This window comes from Anabrus simplex, chromosome 10 (genome assembly GCF_040414725.1).
Source record: "Anabrus simplex isolate iqAnaSimp1 chromosome 10, ASM4041472v1, whole genome shotgun sequence".
NCBI lineage: Eukaryota > Metazoa > Arthropoda > Insecta > Orthoptera > Tettigoniidae > Anabrus > Anabrus simplex.
In genome coordinates this window covers 93869463-93889944 of record NC_090274.1, presented here as the reverse complement: position 1 = coordinate 93889944, position 20482 = coordinate 93869463, and the positions used below count along the sequence as shown (strand labels likewise).

Here is a 20482-nt window from a genome sequence, read left to right as displayed (position 1 = left end):
CGTGCCATTCCAGCTGATGAGTCCAAATGGCACGTCTGGACGAAACTCTGCATAATGCACACGGCCTAACCACCCAAAAGCTGGTTCTATTGCTGTGATTATAAGATCTGCGGCCGTGGAAGCCTTTTTTGATAATGTATACACTTGTTTGAAGATAAACCGACGTCCAGAATTATTCCATGGAATATTTGGAAGCTAACACTCAGCGAAGTGTAAGAAAACACTAGTAAACTGCACGGTATATGCTGTAAATGGGAATCATGGTTCAAAGGTATCTAGGCACAGAGAAACGCTCATGGGTCAGTTTATCTCCAAAGGGAAGAGATTGGGTCGGATTAAATACATTTCAATGACACTTGGGTGAATTATCAATTAACAAATAGTAAATGAAATGATTATCACTATTTTACTGTAAAACCAGTTACAGTATTAAAATTAACAGCTTATGTATAGCTGGGCATCTCAGAAAACTGTTAATAATGTAGAATGACACTGCGTAAGCACTGTACAAATCTACAGATAGTTTCACTTTAAAGTTCTACACAACAATTTAATCCAAAAATGCAATTATCACATCACACATAGGATTTACACAAAATAACAACGCATCAAAATATCAAAATAGTACAATTTTAATACTCCTGTATCATTTAAACAGTAGTATATACTGTGGAAAGAAATCCTTCATCTACAACATATTGTATCCGAATATGGCATAATTACAGTTAACACTTAGACTGCCGCAAAAGCCAAATTTAATTCGGCCAGTGGGCCATTTACAACATCTGTGGTGAAGACCAGGATCTGATAACCTTAGAGCAAGTCTCCTTTAAGCTCATTAGCTGCATGACCGCGTGGCGACCCGTTACTTTTCTCGTATTGGTCTGGAGCTTACCATGCGACAGATGTGAATAGCTAACATTTTCAAGGCTAGCACTGGCCAGCAAGTTTTCTAAACTCTTCACAAAACCAGTTTCGAACCATGATTTTTCAAGAAGACGTGAATAAATTTAATGGTTGGTTTCCAACTAATCACACGTTCTGCTAACGGCAGTGTGTAATCGATGATCAACTTACTCAGCTCTTACTGTACTGCTTTCATACTGCTCTACTTTAGACAACAATTTCGCTTCGCTTTCCCACTACAATCCTACAAGTTATTCTACGCCAAGAGACGTTAATTAGCCGTTATGTCTTAAAAAGGGAACACTTTATTTCGTCTTCTGCAAGACATGACCACTACAATATTAATTCCAGAACACGTGTGGTACGCTTAAATCATCTGAACCCGCAAGTTAAGTGTCGACTGACATTTAAATAGGCGTGGTTGGAGCACCTATTAATGTGCTGTTTTAGTTTCAGTGTGTGTGAGGGTGCATGTGGGTGAGGAAGCCTACTGTTAAAGGAAGCCTGCAAGGAAAGGAACAAGGAGAATCATGATGCTGTTTGCAATAGAAATCTCTACATTCATCACGGTGCACCATGCAAGGGATATTCCTTCTGGAATGTGCTACCGAAAGGGGTGATCCCACCACAACCTGAAGGGTGGTAAAGGGACCAATCATGAGACGTCACCAGCCAGAACTGAATCAACTTCCATCATAAAAATGTAAATATTTTTAAATATTGATTTCCTTTTCAGAAGGACTTCATTCTTGAAATAATGTTTTCTATTATTTTGTGTTGTTACAGATTCTTATCGCTTCTCATCTACTTATTGGTGTTGGTAAATTTTGTGAGTGACTGAAATACACTCATGTCCTTAAAATCCAGAACAGCTTGAAAGACTAGAGATAGGAAGTTCATATTCACAAGACATGTGGACTAGTATGTTCTGAAGAAATGATCAGCATTTGAACCACGTTGAACCTCAGGTACAAGGTCCACATCGATATATCTGTGCACCACCATTGACGGGTAAATTTTGCCTGCGGCTCTCATTGTCGCAGTAAACCGAAGGTACTGGATCAGTGTGACTTGAGCAAATGTGCAGGATGCCTCGCAGACGTATGCAAGAAAAGTACTGTCAGATGAGTGATTTTAAAAGAGGTACGAGAGAACGTGATACATTTATCTGGGAAATTGTAGCTCGTATACGAAGAAGTGTGTCAGCAGTGCAACAAGTGTGTACAGAACGTTCACAGAAGGCTGTAGAACACGAACAGATGGGTCTGGTCGCACCGCCCATAACCCCCCAACCCCAAGAAGATCGAAACATAATCCGAATGGCATTGCAGCACAGATACGCGCCCTCCTCGGCTCTGGCGCAACAGTGGAACAGTGTAATATATCGTAATTTCAGGAGTGACAGTCCGTCCCAGTTTATTACGATTTGGGTTACCGGCGTATCGTCCACGCCTCCCCCTACCTTTGACTAATGTGCATAAACATGCTAGACTGCAATGGTGTATGGAGCGACATCTCTGAGGACAGGAATGGCAGCAGACAGTGTTTTCAGACGAATCCAGGTTATGTCTGTTTGAAAATGATGGCCGCAATTTCGTTCGCCGCAGACTGGGGGAGAGACATCACACTGACTGCATTCACACAAGACATACAGCGCCAACTCAAAGCATTATGGTATGGGGTGTTATTGGGTACAACTACAAATCACAGTTGGTGCGTGTCCAGGTCACTGTTACCAGTTTGACCTACGTGAATGACATACCCTTTCTGCACGACATCCCAGACACCTTATTTCTGGAGGACACATATCACTGCACGAACACGTGCTTTCTTGTAGTGACAGAATGTCAGACTGTTGTCCTGGCCCACCTGATCATTGGACTTGTCGCCAATTGAAAACATTCATGCACAATAAGAAAGATAAGGCCAGCACTTTACCCGCCTAAGCTACTCAGCTAGGCAATTAAACTATTAAGTGCCAAAACACACACACACTAATCATGATAATTGTACCGGGAGGTACACCTCAACCCCGTGCATTTAAATGAAGCGCATTGAAGAACGCTACCTATCACATAAAAATAGAAACAACTAGTGCAAGAAGTTGGAACGTTAGTCAACAGATGTCACTACTAAAGTAATAGAGTAATGCGTTATATATAAGTGTTCTAAACAGACTGCATTTCTTTTGTTCCTTTTTTGGTGTATCATAGTTGGCAACATCTATTTCAAGAAGTTCGGATATTTCTCCACAGACGTCTCTATTAAACAACTGATGTCATGCACTCTGGTGTAAAGTGGAACAATTAGAAATTTATAGAACTTTTGTGTTTATAGGTTTCCTGAACTGAACAGACTTTCTTTGCTTTGGATACTACTAGGTTTTCAACACTTCTTACCCATCCCGCCAGGCTTGGAGTCTGGCAAATCGAAAATTTTGTGTATTTATTTGCTTTTTGTAACTTTTCGACTGTCCAATAAAAATGATGGTGTGTGTCTAGTCTTAGCCCAGAGCCTTCAAGACCCTTCCTCTCGGGTATAAAAGCTTACGCTTTTTTGAGTTAACTTGTATTACTGATCATCGTGCTACTGAGTGTGTGTGCTAAGAGAGGAGGCAGGGGTCTCATCCATCGGCAGGCAGAATATCAGCTAAGGTAATGGCCACCATTTTCCATTTCAGTAGTTATGTATACTACTCTTTCTTCTTAAAAGTTCGAGTAAATCAAGTGTACTTAACTAAAATTCGGGAATAGACAGTGTGACACCTTCTCGAGTTCCCTATCAACTTGTTTTTGAGGTGACTAAGTTTTTGTAACCATATTTTATCTGTAGCCTTTTAACTTAAATTTCCTCCATATAGTCACCTCAGCTGTGTGGGATTAGCCTCTGCATCGTCGGGCCACTAGCCCAAGTAGAGGTTTAATCTTTGATTTCAGGGAGCAAAAGATACCGCCTCCATACTATTTGATTGTTGGGCCAGTAAAATCAATTGAAATGGTCTTGTTAATTGTAGGTTGATCCTAGAGAGGCCAGAAAGTGTAAATATGATTGAGCAAGACTCTCTAATCACTAGTGTAAAAGTTAAAGGCTGTAAGGCTTTGGGAGCGTAGTCTCCTCAGTAGAACTGCAGAGCATTGAGGCTATTTTATTCAAATGTAAAATATATTTATGTGATATTGAATGGTGCCTTTGGAAGGCGATGACTGGTGACCTTTGGAGCAAAGTGCTCTTGAAAATTGTGATTTAAAATTTCCTGTAAAACAAACTGGGAGATTCATCTCTTGCCTATCCAACTAAACGCTACAGTAGTGATGTAGGGACCTTGTAAATTGGGAGCTGGAAGCTCGAATTTTGTAATTAAACTTTTCTAGGTTTTTCTGTTTTTATATTTTGTACAAACTACCTCTGTATCTGAAAATTTGTTGTTTGTTAGAATTTAATATCTGAAAAGAAATATAACCTTTATTTTAAAGCTTTAAATTAATCCTTGACTATCGTAGATAGACGCATTCAAACCAGCACCTTCTTTCACCTCTCTGTGATCCACGAAAACTCGGCGACAATAATAATAATAATAATAATAAATTAGGGGATCCAACTCACCTTCATACTGAACACTTAAGATGCATACCCAATAAGAAAAAAAGCTGGTGATGGAATTTAGTCCTGCAGGAGTCTGCATCTTATCAGAATCACCTACCTGGTAATAAATAATAAAATCCCTGACCCAGCTGCGAATTACCAAATTTTATAAACTCAAAGTAGCCTGCATTACACACACACACAAATAAGAATTTAGAGGATCCAACCCACCTTTGTACTGAATATTCTACATGCCTACATAAAAAGAAAAGGAAATCTAGTGCCAGATTGTAGTCCTGCAGGAGTTTGCATCTTGTCAGAATTACCCTACCAAGAATAAAACCCCAACTTAACTGGGAATTACAAAATCTAGAATATTTAATTCAGCCTGGATTACACCTACGTGCACATTATTCCTGTAATATTCAGTCACTACCAAGCAAAATGCTTATCCCGAACCACAGACATGTTCCACATTTAGTTGTCAGAGACCAAAGGGGTTACTATACTGTAGTTTCTAACAACTAGGCTCACAGAAACACAAGTTTTCATGCAGCATTTAATAATGGATCAGAAAACTCCTGAAACCTAACCAGTTCTTCAAAAAGTTGGGGTGAATCTGTGGATAGGTTAGTAAAATTACATATGAAAGGTAAAAGATGAACGTCGAAGAGACATATGCAAGTGCCGGCCAACAAGGGGTATACTGTGGATGGTACACGGGGGGAAGTGTTACGATCTCCGCTACATGCCACGTATATTTTCTACCTTCGCATGCTGTTTTCTCCGACCACGCCGCCGCTGCTTCACTCACCTTACTGCTCTGGTCACCTGCCGCCTGCCTACTCCGCCCAACCCGTGTCTCTCCCGTTCTTCTCCACACATCGCCTTCTCCGCTTGCTGTGTGTGTTGGTGTTATCCCGATTATGAAGTTCTTATTTCTGGAACATGCTGGCTTTCAGTTCTCTATTCATCTCGACGCTTCCATACCGCTATATATCCCTGCATATTTTGCTGTGATTAGAAAACTGAGAACGCAATATAGGGCTTGCCATTCCCCAACAACACAGAATATACAATAGTAAGCAGATCAAAACATTGAAAATTATCGATCGATCATAGTTGCTACTGCTTGCTAAAGGCTATCCATATAGGTATTGAAGCTATTGTTTACTTCACATTTGAGATCACACTTGGCTTCTAATGTTTATTCAGTTTTCTTTACAATTCATTCATGGCATAAAAGGCATGCCCAAGATTAATGTTATAAAAATTGAAAAATGTGCATCTAATAACAGATAAATACGGTATGTCCATCTGGCAGAACAAATTTCCAAATTTTTTTCTGAATTCGTTGCATTTCCTGGATTTCCCACTATTTATCGAATTCACTGACATTCCTCGGTTTCCGGTTTTCCATATGGGTGGACACCCTGTTAAACCCGTATTTGTACGGTGAGGCCACAGTCTTCTTATTTTTGTTGAAGAAGTGTAAAAAGGTTCATGACTGTGTGTTGCCGTGTATGTCTTTACTAGCTGATGTGATAGCCTCCTCTTGTACTATTAGTCAAATGGGGACGCTCAAGCTTGAAGTCTGCTACAGCTTGAATGTTGAAATTGACTATTGAGGGATGTTGGGTGAAGAACCTGTAACAAGAGGAGGGTAGAAAGATTTTCAAGATTAGAAAAAAGGGTTAAATTTCATGAAAAACGCTGTGTATACATTTACTTACCCCCTCGACATTTCTGGTGTGAACTAGTTGGCTTTACAGCATCAGAACGAATGACACTTGCACTTCTTGTATTCTATCTGTGTGGTATTTAGGGAACGGGGTGTGGCGGAGGAGAGGAGATGGGTGGAGCATTGAGTTTATGCGCTGTTGGCTGTAGGCTGAACATTTACACCAATAATGGCACAAATTTCTTTGGAGCAGCTAAAGAAATCAAGGCCTTTCTGCAAAACAACCCACAGAAAACCAACTCTTCACCCAACTGCAGGCATGAGACTGACATGGCATATCATCCCTCCTGCAGCACCACACTTTGGTGGAATCTGGGAAGCAGCTGTCAAGAGTCTCATATGTATCACCTCAGAAGAGTGATGGATTCTTATCGCTTTACTAACAAAAAATGGACCACTCTTATAACACATACTCACATCCTTTCACCAAACACGTTTTAGAGGTGTATTAATTGTGTCAATTGTCGTTTGTGAACTTTCAACAAGTTTCCTCATTTTTATAACACATATTCCTCTATGTAACACTTTGACTAGAATAAGAAGAATCCCGATTTTTATCCCGTAGGCAGGAGATCACGGCTGATGATGCCCATGCAATGGGTGAAACATGTCCCCTTAAATTATTATGACAAAATATAAATCTTAATTTCAAGAACCCAATGTGTACTGAATACGTGGATTTCAATAAACTTTTGTAACATTGTTGAAATAATGTATATTTCAATACGGACAAGTCATGAGATTTGTAACATATAATTATCTGAGATTGTTGTAAACAAACCATGTAGTGAAACTGAAGTCCACTGTTTGTACTGGAGATGAACCCTGTATACAAATGTTAGATTATTGTTGTGTAAGAAACTATGAACTCATATAAAGACTATAAATCCAATCATACATCAAGGAGGCCATCTTCTTGTTGGTGGAAGACTGCACAATACTCCGACACTAGTGGAGTGGAAACATCAGAAATTCTGTTTCATGTCACAAATATAATTTTGATGGCAGAACACCTTCAACTACTTCATCCTGGCACTCAACACTCTGAGAGAAAGGTTTAGGATCTCCTCAGCAAGGGGGACAGAAAGAAGCCACACTCATACACGTCTCAAGTGAATGCAGATAACTCAGAGCAATGAATGCGAAATACACAAATGGTGCCTATAACACCAACATACCCATTCCATAAAACTAGCATAGACTATGCTAGCCCAATTCTAGTAAAAAATCATGTGAAATCGAACAAGACCAGACTGCCTAGCTGCCAAGGCTGTCTAAATTAACATGATAACCGATCTCACCACAACATTTCTCTCCACACATTATCGACATAGTTCTCATAGAGATCAATCCCTGAACGTTTACAGCAATAATGGCACAAACTTCTTTGGAGCAGCTACAGAAATCAAGGCCTTTCTGCAACACAACCATCAGAACACCAATTTTTCACACAACTGCAGGCATGGGACTGACGTGGCATTTCATGCCTTCTGCAGCACCATACTTTGGTGGAATCTGGGGAGCAGCTGTCAAGAATCTAGTTTATCAGCTCAGACAAGTGATGGACTCATCGCTACACCAAGAAAGAATGGACCATTATTACAACACATCCTCTCACCAAAGCTAAATAATGACCCTTTTGACACTTCTTACCTAACTACATAGCATTTCCTTATAGGAGAGCCAATTACTACACTCTCTGATCATGATTATACTTCCTCTCTCATCAGAACCTTGCCCACATGGCTAAATTTTCAGCAGCTAACCCAGAACTCCTGCAAGAGATGGTGAAATGAATATCTCAATAAATGGGCAATGAAATACCCCATAGCAACATAGTCATACTAAAAGAAGATGACACGCATGCTATGAAGTGGACAATGACAGTGATCAAATGTGCATCCTTGTAATGATTAATTCATTCATGTAACGAATGTTCAGGTGAGTAACGGTTAACTTACAAAGCCTATTCACAAACACTATCCCATACGAAGAATTAAACAGAAAGGCAAGATAACTCTTGAATGGCTTATTTATTCATTGCATGTTTAAGTAATATTGTTCCGAGATTATCTGTGGAACGCAGAAAGGTGAAAGAAGGTGTCAGCATGAATGGGTCTATCTACGATATGAAAGATTAATTTAAACTTTTACATAAATGTTATATTTCTCTTCAGATCTCAAACTTAAAAAAAATCTTCACTAGGTCAAGGAACAAAATGTCAAGTAAAAAATAGCAAACAAGAATAGAAACCCAAGGGTTGGAAATTACAAGTTTTGAGCTTCCAGCTCCAATTTACAAGTTTACAATGTCACAAATGTTGTGTTTGGTTAGATAACGAGACGTATCTCACAAGACACAGTTCAACAGCACTTTGTTCCATAGGTTACACATACGGCATTCCAAAGGCCCCACTCAAAATTACACCTATATCAAAAATGAGTTTACATGCTCTTTAAATTCAACCAATGAGGCTGTGCTCCCAATTTCTTATAGCCTACTCAAGGAAACATTACACAAAACCTTACAATTTCTGGCACCTCTAGGCACAACCTACAATCTCATAAAAAGGTATATTTTCTGTAGGACTATCAATCATGTCCACTACAAAGACAGATCAAACCCTGGTATCTGTTGAGCCATTTTCTACCCATTTACATTACCTGACGATGGCTTATCAAATTATGTACATTACCTCAAGAGAGTCTTCCTGCGATGACTCTGGCTCTGTTAACTCTGATTTAACTTCTTCTTTCAGAGCTATCACTTCTGATACATGTTCAAAATTCTCCTGTGGAAAATAAGATATATTAGGTATGCTCATAACACACATCTACAAATACAGTCACTAACAAATAAGCATGTTAATTCATTAATTTCCAGTATTATAGTTACTTTCAGAATTTCACTAATGTTTAAGGAAGATTTCTACCAGCAGAGGATTGTTACAACCAAAGGCTGTACTGAGAATGGTGTTACTATTCTTGCTCACTACTTAACTCAGAGAAAGGATGAGACTGAGAACAAAATATAAAATGGGAAACATTTTCTAGCCATATCAGAAGATATAATACCACGGATGGAATTGGGGCCATCTCACACAGAATTTGGAAGGAAGCAGCCATAGGCATAAACACTGAATTGTATGAACTGTTTTCATATGTACAATCATATCAGTCAAATCATAAAAGTTGTCTGAACCAATTAGAAGCATTAAAACTTTTCTAAATGATTATTTGTTCTCAGCACAGAGTTTGTTCATAGACAGATTAAAATAACTTGAAATAATAGATTCACATACTCTACTATGGTTTTGCTGAGATCACAGGGGATACATAAAACATTAAGACAGATCTGTTTCAAATAGCATATTACAATGACTCCAAGTGTAAAATAAAAAAATTAAACGTCAGAGAAGCAGACTTATCACAGTCATATAACAGTGAAAGATGTGATGTAGCAAAGCAACTAAAAATGAAATATTTGACTACTACAAGCATGCTATGTACTGTTCCGTGAGGAACTGTGGGGATGAGGAGACTGTCAGTGGAGAATCAGCAGTGTTGGAGTGTACATCTGCAGTTTCAGAAGATCTTTTATGATCTACTATGAGACATTTAAATTTCACACTTGGATTCATTAAACCTTTTCAGCATTAAAGGGGGGAAGGGAGTGTGATTAAAAGCCTATGTTCTAACATAACTTAATAATAAAAGTGAATTAAATTAACAAATTCTAGAATATACCTACTTAACACATTCAATATAGAAGAGAACAGTAGCTGAACTAAGGAATGGATGAAAAGGATGCACAAAAAGGACAGTAAAATATTGACAAAGAGGAAAGAAGAAATTCTGTTTAATGTGCCTTACGTCCCTAAAGTGTCAGAGCCCACTAAGAAGGAGCATGTAAAAAAATTATTCTCAGAAATCATGCATTCTAGAGCCCTTAGACTTGGTTCTCTATATAACATAGAATGTGACCTGTATTTGAGGAATAAAATGAGCTAATCACTATTCTGTCTGTCTAAAAGAATTCAACATCTGAGCAAAATACTTATTTTGAGAGAACGTACATTCAGATTTTGAGCTATTTTATCCCTCGTATCTCATAGGCAAATCTGCTCTTTGTTAAAAAACACATAATATAATCCAGCACATTGTGGATGTCAGGGTAACCCCGGATAATCACACCTGTATTGACATTATGTTTAGCAGACTGGTGTAACCAGGCTCAAAAACACTAACGAAAGATTTGTGATTTAACTTCTTCAACACTAATTATGGTAGGAGTGAGAATTTTTAACATGTGGTGCAAATGATGATGCAGTACTGTTGGAGGATATTAGTTTTTTTTTTAAGTATGATGGGCCATCCATCCTCTATTACAATCAGAGGGGAAAAATAGAAAAGGTGCAACCCCTAAACCAAAGTAATTTCGATACTGACAATCAAAAGTACAGACTAATCCAACCCCAACCTAAAGTTCCTAAGAGTTAGTAGCTTTGTGTAGCGCGTTGTGGTGTATTCCCAGACAAATGAACAAAACAAAGTCGTACTATGCATAGATGCTCATTCAGCGATTGGTGACTGCTGGTGTTAATACTGAGGAAGCACACAGAAAAGTATGCCCCTGCCAAACTTATTCAGCTATTAAGGGTTAATTTCTGATCTGTATAAAGTTATCTGGAATGAGACTTACAAGTGATGCAGTTGTTGTTCCTTCAAGCCAGGCTGGTTCCTCTTTGATCTTTACTTCCAGGTCCATTTCGTGCTGCAACTGAAGTAGTTAGAAGGTACTGGGATTGTTGATTACTTCCAATGACCTTACACTGAAACATAAGCCAGAAAAATATATTACCTTATTGATGTCATTCATACTTATGGTGTTTGTCAACAGACTAAGCAACCACCTTGTAATTTTACATGACCATCAATATTATGATCATACCGAAAAACTCGAAATTTTACATGACTGTTGATAGTGTGTTCATATCAATAGACCTCAAGTTTTCTATGACAGATAACTTTGATCACAGCTAAGGACCCCCAGTCTAACATGACTTCTAAAACAGTGATCACTTCCATGGGAAATATAAGTTAACATATCTGTCGATATCAATATCATAGTCAAAGGACCCCTAGTATTACATGACATCTTATATCGTATTAATAGCTATATAACATACAGTTTTATATGGAATTGAAACCGACACAAGTTGACCTTTCTTGTTAAAAATCCAATGTACACTGCTTGTGATCGAAATGTACAAAACTTCTTGAAAATTCGGTGACTATACGGTTTGCGTATCACTCTGATCACCCGGGTCCATATATTGGAATCTTCCTACCATTTTTATCCTTTGCAATCAGCTTCAAAACTAACTGAACAAGTTCACAGTTTTTTGAGATATGTTCTATCAAAATTTTCCTTCCCAGGACCAGAATCTCTCAAACCTATCTCCTCTCATCAAGATGATTCACCATCACTTTATTTGAGACATGTTCTATCAATCTGATCTTCAAGAACTGCTGATAACACGGTTTTTCTCAGCACCAGTTATTATCTGTGTTTCACTTCCATACGGTGTCATACTCCTTACTCAGTGCAAACATAATTTTTAAATTTTTCAATCTGTTGAACCTAAAGAACGTGATGGAGAACAGACGGGAATTAGGCTGCATTCAGTGATGATATTCATCGATATTGAGAAGACATACGTCAGTGTACAATGGCAAGAGGTCTCGGATGAATTGATAAAAAAAGAAGGCAGGGAGAGGTGAAGAACCAATTATAAAAGCCATGAATGAAAAGTGAGTACGTAGTATGAATACTACGATAGGACAAACAAACTGGTTCAAAGTAGAAACAGGACTTCAGAAAGGATGTGTTTTATCCTCTCCAATCTTCATTACAGTCATGGATGAAATCCACAAAACTATACAACACAAAACGGGAACCAAGGAGGCAAAGGCCTCACTCTTTGCAGATGAGACAGTAATATGTGGAGAAGATGAAATAGAAGAAGAACAAGATACTGTATGGAATCAGGAGATGGAGGAATATGGAATGAAAATAAGTGTGGAAAAGAGTATGATAGTAGTGGTGATGAGAAGTAATAGAGAAGGAAGTGGGAATATTGAAGTAAATGGAAGACCATTAGAAGTTGTGGCAAGCTTCAAGTATTCGGGCAGAATAATTGCAGAAGATGGGAAAATAAATTAAGAAATTGGAAAGAGAATTGACCTAGCCAATGAGTTTTAGCAATGTGTGAGTTGTATAGTCTGTAACTAGGACATCCAACGGAATGCAAGAAAATTTTGCAACCCAATGTGTTACACACCAATTTTGACATATGCATCAGGCACATGGACAACAACAAAACATGAATGCAGAATGCAAGAGGCCAAGATGAAATTCCTTAGAAAAATAATAGGGAGGGCATAAAGGGATAAAGTCAGAAACATAGAAATGAGGGAGTGAATTGGATTCCCTGAACTGAAAGGCAAGACAGAGACCCGTAAGCTGAAATGGTATGGACACATGATGAGAATGGAAGAGAATAGAGTACCACAGTAAGTATTTACAAAGAAAGTCATAGGAGAAAGACATCATGGAATGCCCAGAAAGGGGTGAATGGATACGGCTAGGAGAGTACAGAGAAGAGTGGAGTAAAAGTAGAAAAAATATTCAAGGTAGAAAAGGAGTGGTGGGGAGAGAAAAACTGAGGAGGTTCTTGATTCACATTTCAACCCAGAAGACTGGAAATGGAAAATGAAGAGAATTCTGTTGAAATGAAGACAAAAATTTATACAATACTGCTATCAGCTCATTTCATCGTACAATGCCACCAACATATACTTAAGTGTCCTTTCTTTATTTTTCTGTGCATGCCATGTCTAATGACACAACCGAGTGGTGTTTACCAGAGTGCCCCTTCTAGGGAGTTCCATGTCAAACAATTGGTTTAAATGTTAAGCAGTTTTTATTGTTCCCCAGGTGGCACGAAAATTGTCTATGATGAATACCTCGAGTGGTGCCTCAGTGAATTCATTTCACCCAACAGCAGTGTTTGTTAGTCACTTGGTGATATTTTACTGGAAATGTAAACATACTGCACTAACAATGAATACTAAAATTTCTCCTACAAGCTTTGTTCCTCTGGCTAACTGAGTCGATTCTTATGCATTTCCAGGGAACAGGTTTCTATGTAAACACACATCTATTCAGGAAACTATGATCAATACTGATGTGTGCTGTGTTTACTTGTTCGGGCCAACTCAGGTTATTCTAATAATCTGTTATTGGCTTTACTTTTAAGCAACTACCTTTTACAGTTACCACAGCCAAAATTTATTCCTGAAGATTGTTCCTCCATTCCTGCTAGCAGCTTAATGTTGCACTAACAACTCCAAGGGAAAGGGATAAGATTAGGTATGCAGCAGCATTAATTAAGGTTAATTAACGATAAAATGGGGAAACCACAGAAACGTTTTTTAGGACTGCAGATCCTAGGATTCATACCCATGGAAACTCACCGCTACTCAACCCTGAAAATCTGTTACACACCAATAAATCAGAGAGGCAGCCAACTGTTACCTAAATCATCACGAATAAATACCGGATATAGCTGCTGTGGGGTAATGATGATTGTGATACAGAAGAATCTCCATAACAACACTGATATAACCAGATACAGATATCCTAAATGGAAACCCCTCAAGATTATGAACCCTACTACCATATGTCACAGCATACAGAACAAACAACAACTCAACATTCACAGCATCAATATAAAACTGCACACAGAGATAAATAACACAGCAAAACAATAATTAAAATTTCACACTACATATTGAATTTCTTTCTGAAACTACCATCCGCATTTCTTCATCTGCGTTGCTCTTCAGAAAAAAATCCTCATTGCACTAAATTTAGATATACGACATATTGCTACTACCAGGGTGCAGAATCAGAAAGAAGTGGTTGGTGGGGGGAGAAGGAACATAGGGCTTAACTACTAATTTTTTTCAGGCAGTACCTGGTGCGGGGTTAAAGTCCCCCTGTTTTTTAATTACCCTCTCCACCCAGAAAAATGTAAATTTGAGATCTTTTTGTTCGAATTTTTGTGTTATAACGGGAATGATAAACATTAGAACGCTATTCCAATCAGTTGAGAAGTTTATGAGTGACTTGCTATCTTAAGAAAGGCCAGATGAGGTGCGAGGTTCCATGGTTTATTGCTTTTTTCATGGATCTTTCATCTACCAGGGCTATGTGTTGACTGAACAAATTTGTCAGTTTGTACCCTGCTCAAGTGAATATTGTCCTATTGATACCTATAGGAAACACACCCACTCCAAGAAGTACAGTAAATTCGAGCTACTTATAGCAATGACAAGGGAGGATGGACTTGCCAGCATGAAACATCAACAACAGGCTGCAGGTGCGGAGTTGTCACTGCTGCGTTGTTTAATTGCTCAAGGTCTGGCAGTCATTTGAATTATTTCTGATGTTTTTATGAAAATATGCCCAGTAAAACTCATTAATTTCAGTAATAAATTGTCGGTTCTACATTTTCCTGTTTATTTTATAATGAAAGGAACACTCCGGGCAATTTTAGTGGGGGGTGGGAACCTTTGAGATAAAATCATCGGTGGGGGAGACATTCTTCCCTTCCCCCATCCCCACCACCGCGATTTCGCACCCTGCCTACTACACACAACTTGCAGGCACTTGCAACGCAAAGGCTGGGAGTTTTCAAAAAAGCAAGCTAGTTATATGCGTATTCATTTTTCATGCTTAATTAAAAATAAAATTTAAGAAAATTAATAACATTAAATATTAAAACTATGTAGAATGCTGAAACTGAGAAAGATTAGTATTGACTTCTAATATTCTCAATTGAAATCTATACATTTAGCAAAATTGAATTATTGAAGTTGAACATTACCGACAGTATGTTAGAGGTTGCGGACACAGTGTAAAATGACAGAAATCACAATTCCTCAATGAAGAAAATCTGTAACTCAACGGAATTAGCTATAGAATAGGCTAATACGCGCCTTATAAAACAACATACTAGCCACTTCGAAACTAAACCAGGTATTTGAATGTTGTTTAATCACTGAAGAGAAACTTTTGAAGAACTAATTTGATTTGTAACAGTCAGTAAAACTGGCTGAATTTAAGAAAGGATGTATTACTAGTGAAAACTGCAGAGTATGCGACACTTCTTCTTCTCTTGAAATGTGAATGGGCTTGTAATACCACCCAGTTCCAATAATTGTAATAAATCTCACTGAAACACTCATATATACCAAAATACACAACTGAGGGGAGAATTGTAGTTTAACATATCCGTAATGTCTACAACTGTAGTATGGGACACTTACTGAAAAGAGCACTGGCAGCACTGGGTGCAATGTTACGCTATTCTTCTTCTTCTACTTCTTGGTTAGTTGTTGGACATCGTCGTAAGACGCTACGTCCAGTCACTGGTTTGCGGGTTAATGAATGTCGGGGAGAGGTGCCAACAGTAAAAGAAAGTAGTACACTACGAAAGAGGAGGGAGAGCTATGTAAAAAAGCGAATGGCAACGGTTAATGATGAAACTTAGGAAAATACCAATGATATATAGGCTAAACGATCAGGGAAGAACATAAAAACACTGGGACACAAGGTTCTAATTCTTCACGTCTGTGTGGTCTGCCACGACGTAGTACTACAAACAAACAAAAACCGGACCACATATAAGGGTGAGTATGTGCAAGTCCGTACCCAGATGAAAGGAAAAGGTTACAAATGGATGTTACATACAACAAAAAACATTGATGATTAAGTCCACAACGTGAAAAGTCGGTTAGGACACGAAACACGAAACATTTAACGACAGTTGGTAACCCTCATGAAAAAGCTTACCTATGCATTCGCGACGGAGATGTTCATATGTCTGACAGTGAAAAAAGATGGGAGTTACAGTACCGACTACTCGGCCACATGGACAGAAGGTACTGTCAAGAAAAGTAAGGCAAGAGAGATGTGTAAGCTGACAGACACGATTGAGGCGGAGGCGGATGTGTGGAAAGTGCTCCTACAATTCTATTACAATAGCCGTATGTTTTACTTGGAAGGAGGGGAGGGTACATATGAAAGAATATCATCCTGTAATGACTTTAACAAATGCTTCAAGCGGACATTTTGTCCCACGTCGGCTATTACATCGTCAAGTTTCTTAGAAAAGGTGCGACATTGGTCGATAAAATTAACATTGGAAGTACCGTGTAAAGCCGGGACAGAGGGAGATGCTGAAAGAGGTGCGTGGGAATCCGAAGGTTGCCCGAGGGGACTTGACTTCCGTGATGTAGATGCAGGCTCGTTAGAAGTAGCAGGTATCAATCGCACGACTGGAGTGCCAGAATGTTCTGGAACTGTCTTCGGATTACTTATCAAATTGAGATATGATGCCCTGTCATAACCTGGTTTAACGGGTGGGCGGGAAGGGTTACGAACCACCATAATAAATTTACGCTTTCGAGGGGGAGTTTCGTCCGATTGAGATGGTCTATTGGGTAAAGGAGGAAAATGTTGGGGCATCAGAAGGGGGTTGGATAGGGACTGTAATGGGGCAAAATAGTTTTTCACTTCTAAATATGATTTGTTTTCAACACTCATAATGCGTTTAATTTCTTTTTGTTGTTTGTGGATTTCACAATGTTCTGCTCCCGCAGGATGATTTCCGCCACAGTTAGCGCATTTAACGACTTGGTGAGTGCAATCTTCAGTAGAATGAGTAAGGGAACATTTTCCACATCTCGGCTCCCTGGAACGACAATTAGTAGCAGTATGTCCATACCGCTGACATCGTTTGCATAATAAAGGAGAGAATATAAAGGCCTGAACCTCTAAAATGACTTTAAAAATGGACACACTTTTCGGAAGTTGTTGACTTTCGAATACAACCTTCACAGTACCTGTAGGGATATATTCAGTTTGTCCTTCTTTGGATGAACGTCTATTTAGACGTTGTACTTTCACTACAGGATATGGTGAGTCTAAATAGGTGAGAATGTCGGATTCGGAAATAGTAGTGTCTACTCGCCGTATTACCCCTACTCGCTGAATATTCGAGGACGGAATAAAAGCTGTCAATTTCTTTTCTGTAAGAATGGGATGAGAAAGAAAGGCGTTGGCAGCCTTGTTAGACATGAAAGTAACTTGAATTCTATTTCTACCCTTCCTATGGATGGCCTTGACGTCACCAATTTGCCTCTCGTAGAAAATCCGACCCAGAGTCATAGGGTGAATATGTCCTATTTTATTTTGAGATGCAGTCGATTCGACAAATACTATGTAAGGGCCAAGATGAGTGTTAGAATAGGTAGGTACAGGAACGTGCGGACGCTGATCCATGTCACGTATTGTATCTTGAGAACTGTCTCGTTGGGTATCAGTATTACTAGCGTCCATGTGTAAATCCTCACGCACGGCATCTTTACCAATATCAGGAGGTCGTCCTAAAGGGCCACCGCCACTATCTACAGACATAGTATTCCAAAAGGGGATTACACTATACTAACTCCGAAACAAACACAAAAGAAAAATTACTAGGATACAAACACAAACATAAAACACTCTACTTATCTACAGACGGGAAAAAGCCGCTGCACCAGTGACCGGAGCGAGACGTGTGCACTGCACAACAGCCGAACACCGAATGAATGTTACGCTATGTCTGGCTCAAAGAATTGTGTAAGAGAGGAGTCTCTCCGGGTGAAAAAAAACTCGAAAGCAAGTCCATAGGTCTAAACATACCGTGGTCAGCCAAGGAAGGAAGGATCAACTGACTGAACTTTACGATCCAATTCTTCGTACACTAACGGAAATAAAATCTTACGGTTTTTATACATATATACATGCATTATCATTATAGTCCGCTATGCATTTCAGCGTTCAATCTGCAAGCCTCTGTGAGTTTACCAAAACGGCACGTCGCGACAATCCTCTATTTGCAACTAGTGCCGTGGCCTCATTTAGTTCTAAACCTCTTATCTTTAAATCGTTAGAAACTGAGTCACCCCATTGTCATCTTGGTCTCCTTCTACTCCACTTACCCTCCATAATATAGACTATTATTCCCCTAGGTAACCTATCCTCCTCCATTCGTCGCATATGCCCCCACCACCGAAGATGGTTTACGCGTACAGCTTCATTCATCGAGTACATTCCTAACTTAGCCTTTATCTGCTTGTTTCGAGTACTCTCCTGTCATTGTTCCCATCTCGTGAAGAAAATATGGTCTGGAGACACACCGATGTAAAGGCAGCTTCGTCTGGGAGCTGACTTCCTTCTTACAGAACACTCTTTATCGCAACTGCCAGCTCACTGCATTAGCTTTAATACACCAAATACAGTGGAGACGATACGCGACACTCTGCGAGATATAGAGGGACAGCGATTTGAGCTCCCTCTAGCGGGGTGACCTGAGAGTTACTGATTCTGTCATAAGAGCACGTGTATTTGTTTGTGAAGTTGCATTAAGTTGACATAAGTAAATAGGAGCGTGTGTCATTCCTTTATATCTCCTCTCAGTATGAGTGGAGAGATATCTGCAGTGTTTAGCTGCAATAACTATGAAGTGCGGAAGGATTCGCGGTCATTCTTCCGTTTCCCTCGTGACAAGAAAATATAAGTAGATATTGTATTTGCATATATATTCTTCCAGTTACAAACAGATTTGTATAGTACTTCCTAAATTTGTGACCTGCGCGACCCACATTTGAATTGGATAAAAAAATATAATAAGCTTATTTTATTGTATAGTGTAGCAGTTAACCTTCAACGCCGATGTGTTGCTGTAGGTGTGATCTGTGGGTTTGATTTAATTCGAGAAAATACATATGCATATGTGTGTGGCTAGTTGTGTTCCAAGTTACCCCATATGAAATGCCGTAATGCGTTGTCAAGCACTGAAGAAAATATAGGCCTAGGTGATTTAAGAAATGTACATATTTGGTTGAAACAATATGATGATGCAAATTTGCTTTACCCTAATGAAATGGGATTGTGCTAAGTATTGCTTATAAGGAAAATTTCAATATTTTTGAGGCTAAATTTAGAGATTTTCTTTGTGTTAATAGGCTTCAAGTTAAAAGGAAAATTGTCCAGCTCTTAAATGTAAATTCATTGAATCATGTGTAAGGAATGTGCCGATATTTTTGTTGACAGCGTTTTAATGTGATCATACTATGCTTTCAAACGAGAAAAAAGACAAATCTAGCCGTGAACGTTCAAGCAGCAATGCTAAAGCTAAAAAGTAATGCATAAATGAAAGATCAAGCCCTTTCATAGCAGTCCATTTCACATCTTGATTATATGTCTAATTTCAGTCTTTAAATAATAACCTATCAAATAATTCTTCATTCATTTACCCAGAATTGCTTTAGCAACTTTGAAGTTAATATCTTAGTAACACTTTCTTTCAGGACATAATTTATTTGTCCATTTCGTATATACATTTCCATTGATTTTTGAATTTAGCACGAATTTTCAAGTCACGCCACTAGGAGCGCCACTTGCGAATTGCTTCCCATTTAAACAAGGCTAAATACGGAAGTGTTCCGTATTGCCACTGCTGTATTTGACTACATCTTGAATCAATCTCACTTACTATATTACCATCCTGGGGGAATAATAATAACAATAAGTTAATTTATTAGTTTGACCACCTAATCAATACAATAAGTCTTGTCTTTGTTGATATACATTGACATGTAATCCTGGGAGAACACATAACAAAAATACTGAAACTTATCTACCTTTTCTAGCTTTGTATCACCAATCTGACATTCAATTCTGTTGACTTTCTCGCCTACTGACATAAATTTAATCTTGGATAGGCTAATTGTTATTCCATACTCATTGCACCTATTTTCAAGTTTCAAGACATTAGACTGGAGGTTTCGGCACAATCTGCCATTCAGACGAAGTCGTCAGCGGAAGCCAGACTGCTTACTACATTTCCACCAAACTGAATCACTCCCTGCCAAATTACACCTTTCATCAGATGATCCACGTAAACGACGAAGAGCAAAGGTGAAAGATTACAGCCTTGTCTAATCCCTGTAAGTATCCTGAACTAAGAACTCATTCTACCATCAATTCTCACTGCAGCCCAATTGTCATCATGAATGCCTTTGATTGATTTTAATAATCTACCCCAGTATGGTGAACATCATTTCCCTCGGTACCCT

The 20482-nt window shown here is 38.8% G+C and overlaps 1 protein-coding gene across 1 annotated transcript in view; it reads right to left on the bottom strand.

Moving 5' to 3' along the window:
* LOC137502346 (uncharacterized) overlaps positions 1 to 11001 on the bottom strand; it is a 45023-nt gene extending 34022 nt beyond the window's left edge. The window contains exons 1-2 of the mRNA XM_068229352.1: positions 10932 to 11001; positions 8926 to 9021 (exon numbers count right to left, since the gene is read on the bottom strand). Of these exons, the coding sequence (XP_068085453.1) occupies positions 8926 to 9021; positions 10932 to 10997 (162 nt within the window). The 5' untranslated portion in view covers positions 10998 to 11001. The remainder of the gene's footprint in view (positions 1 to 8925; positions 9022 to 10931) is intronic.
* Positions 11002 to 20482: the final 9481 nt, after the last annotated feature.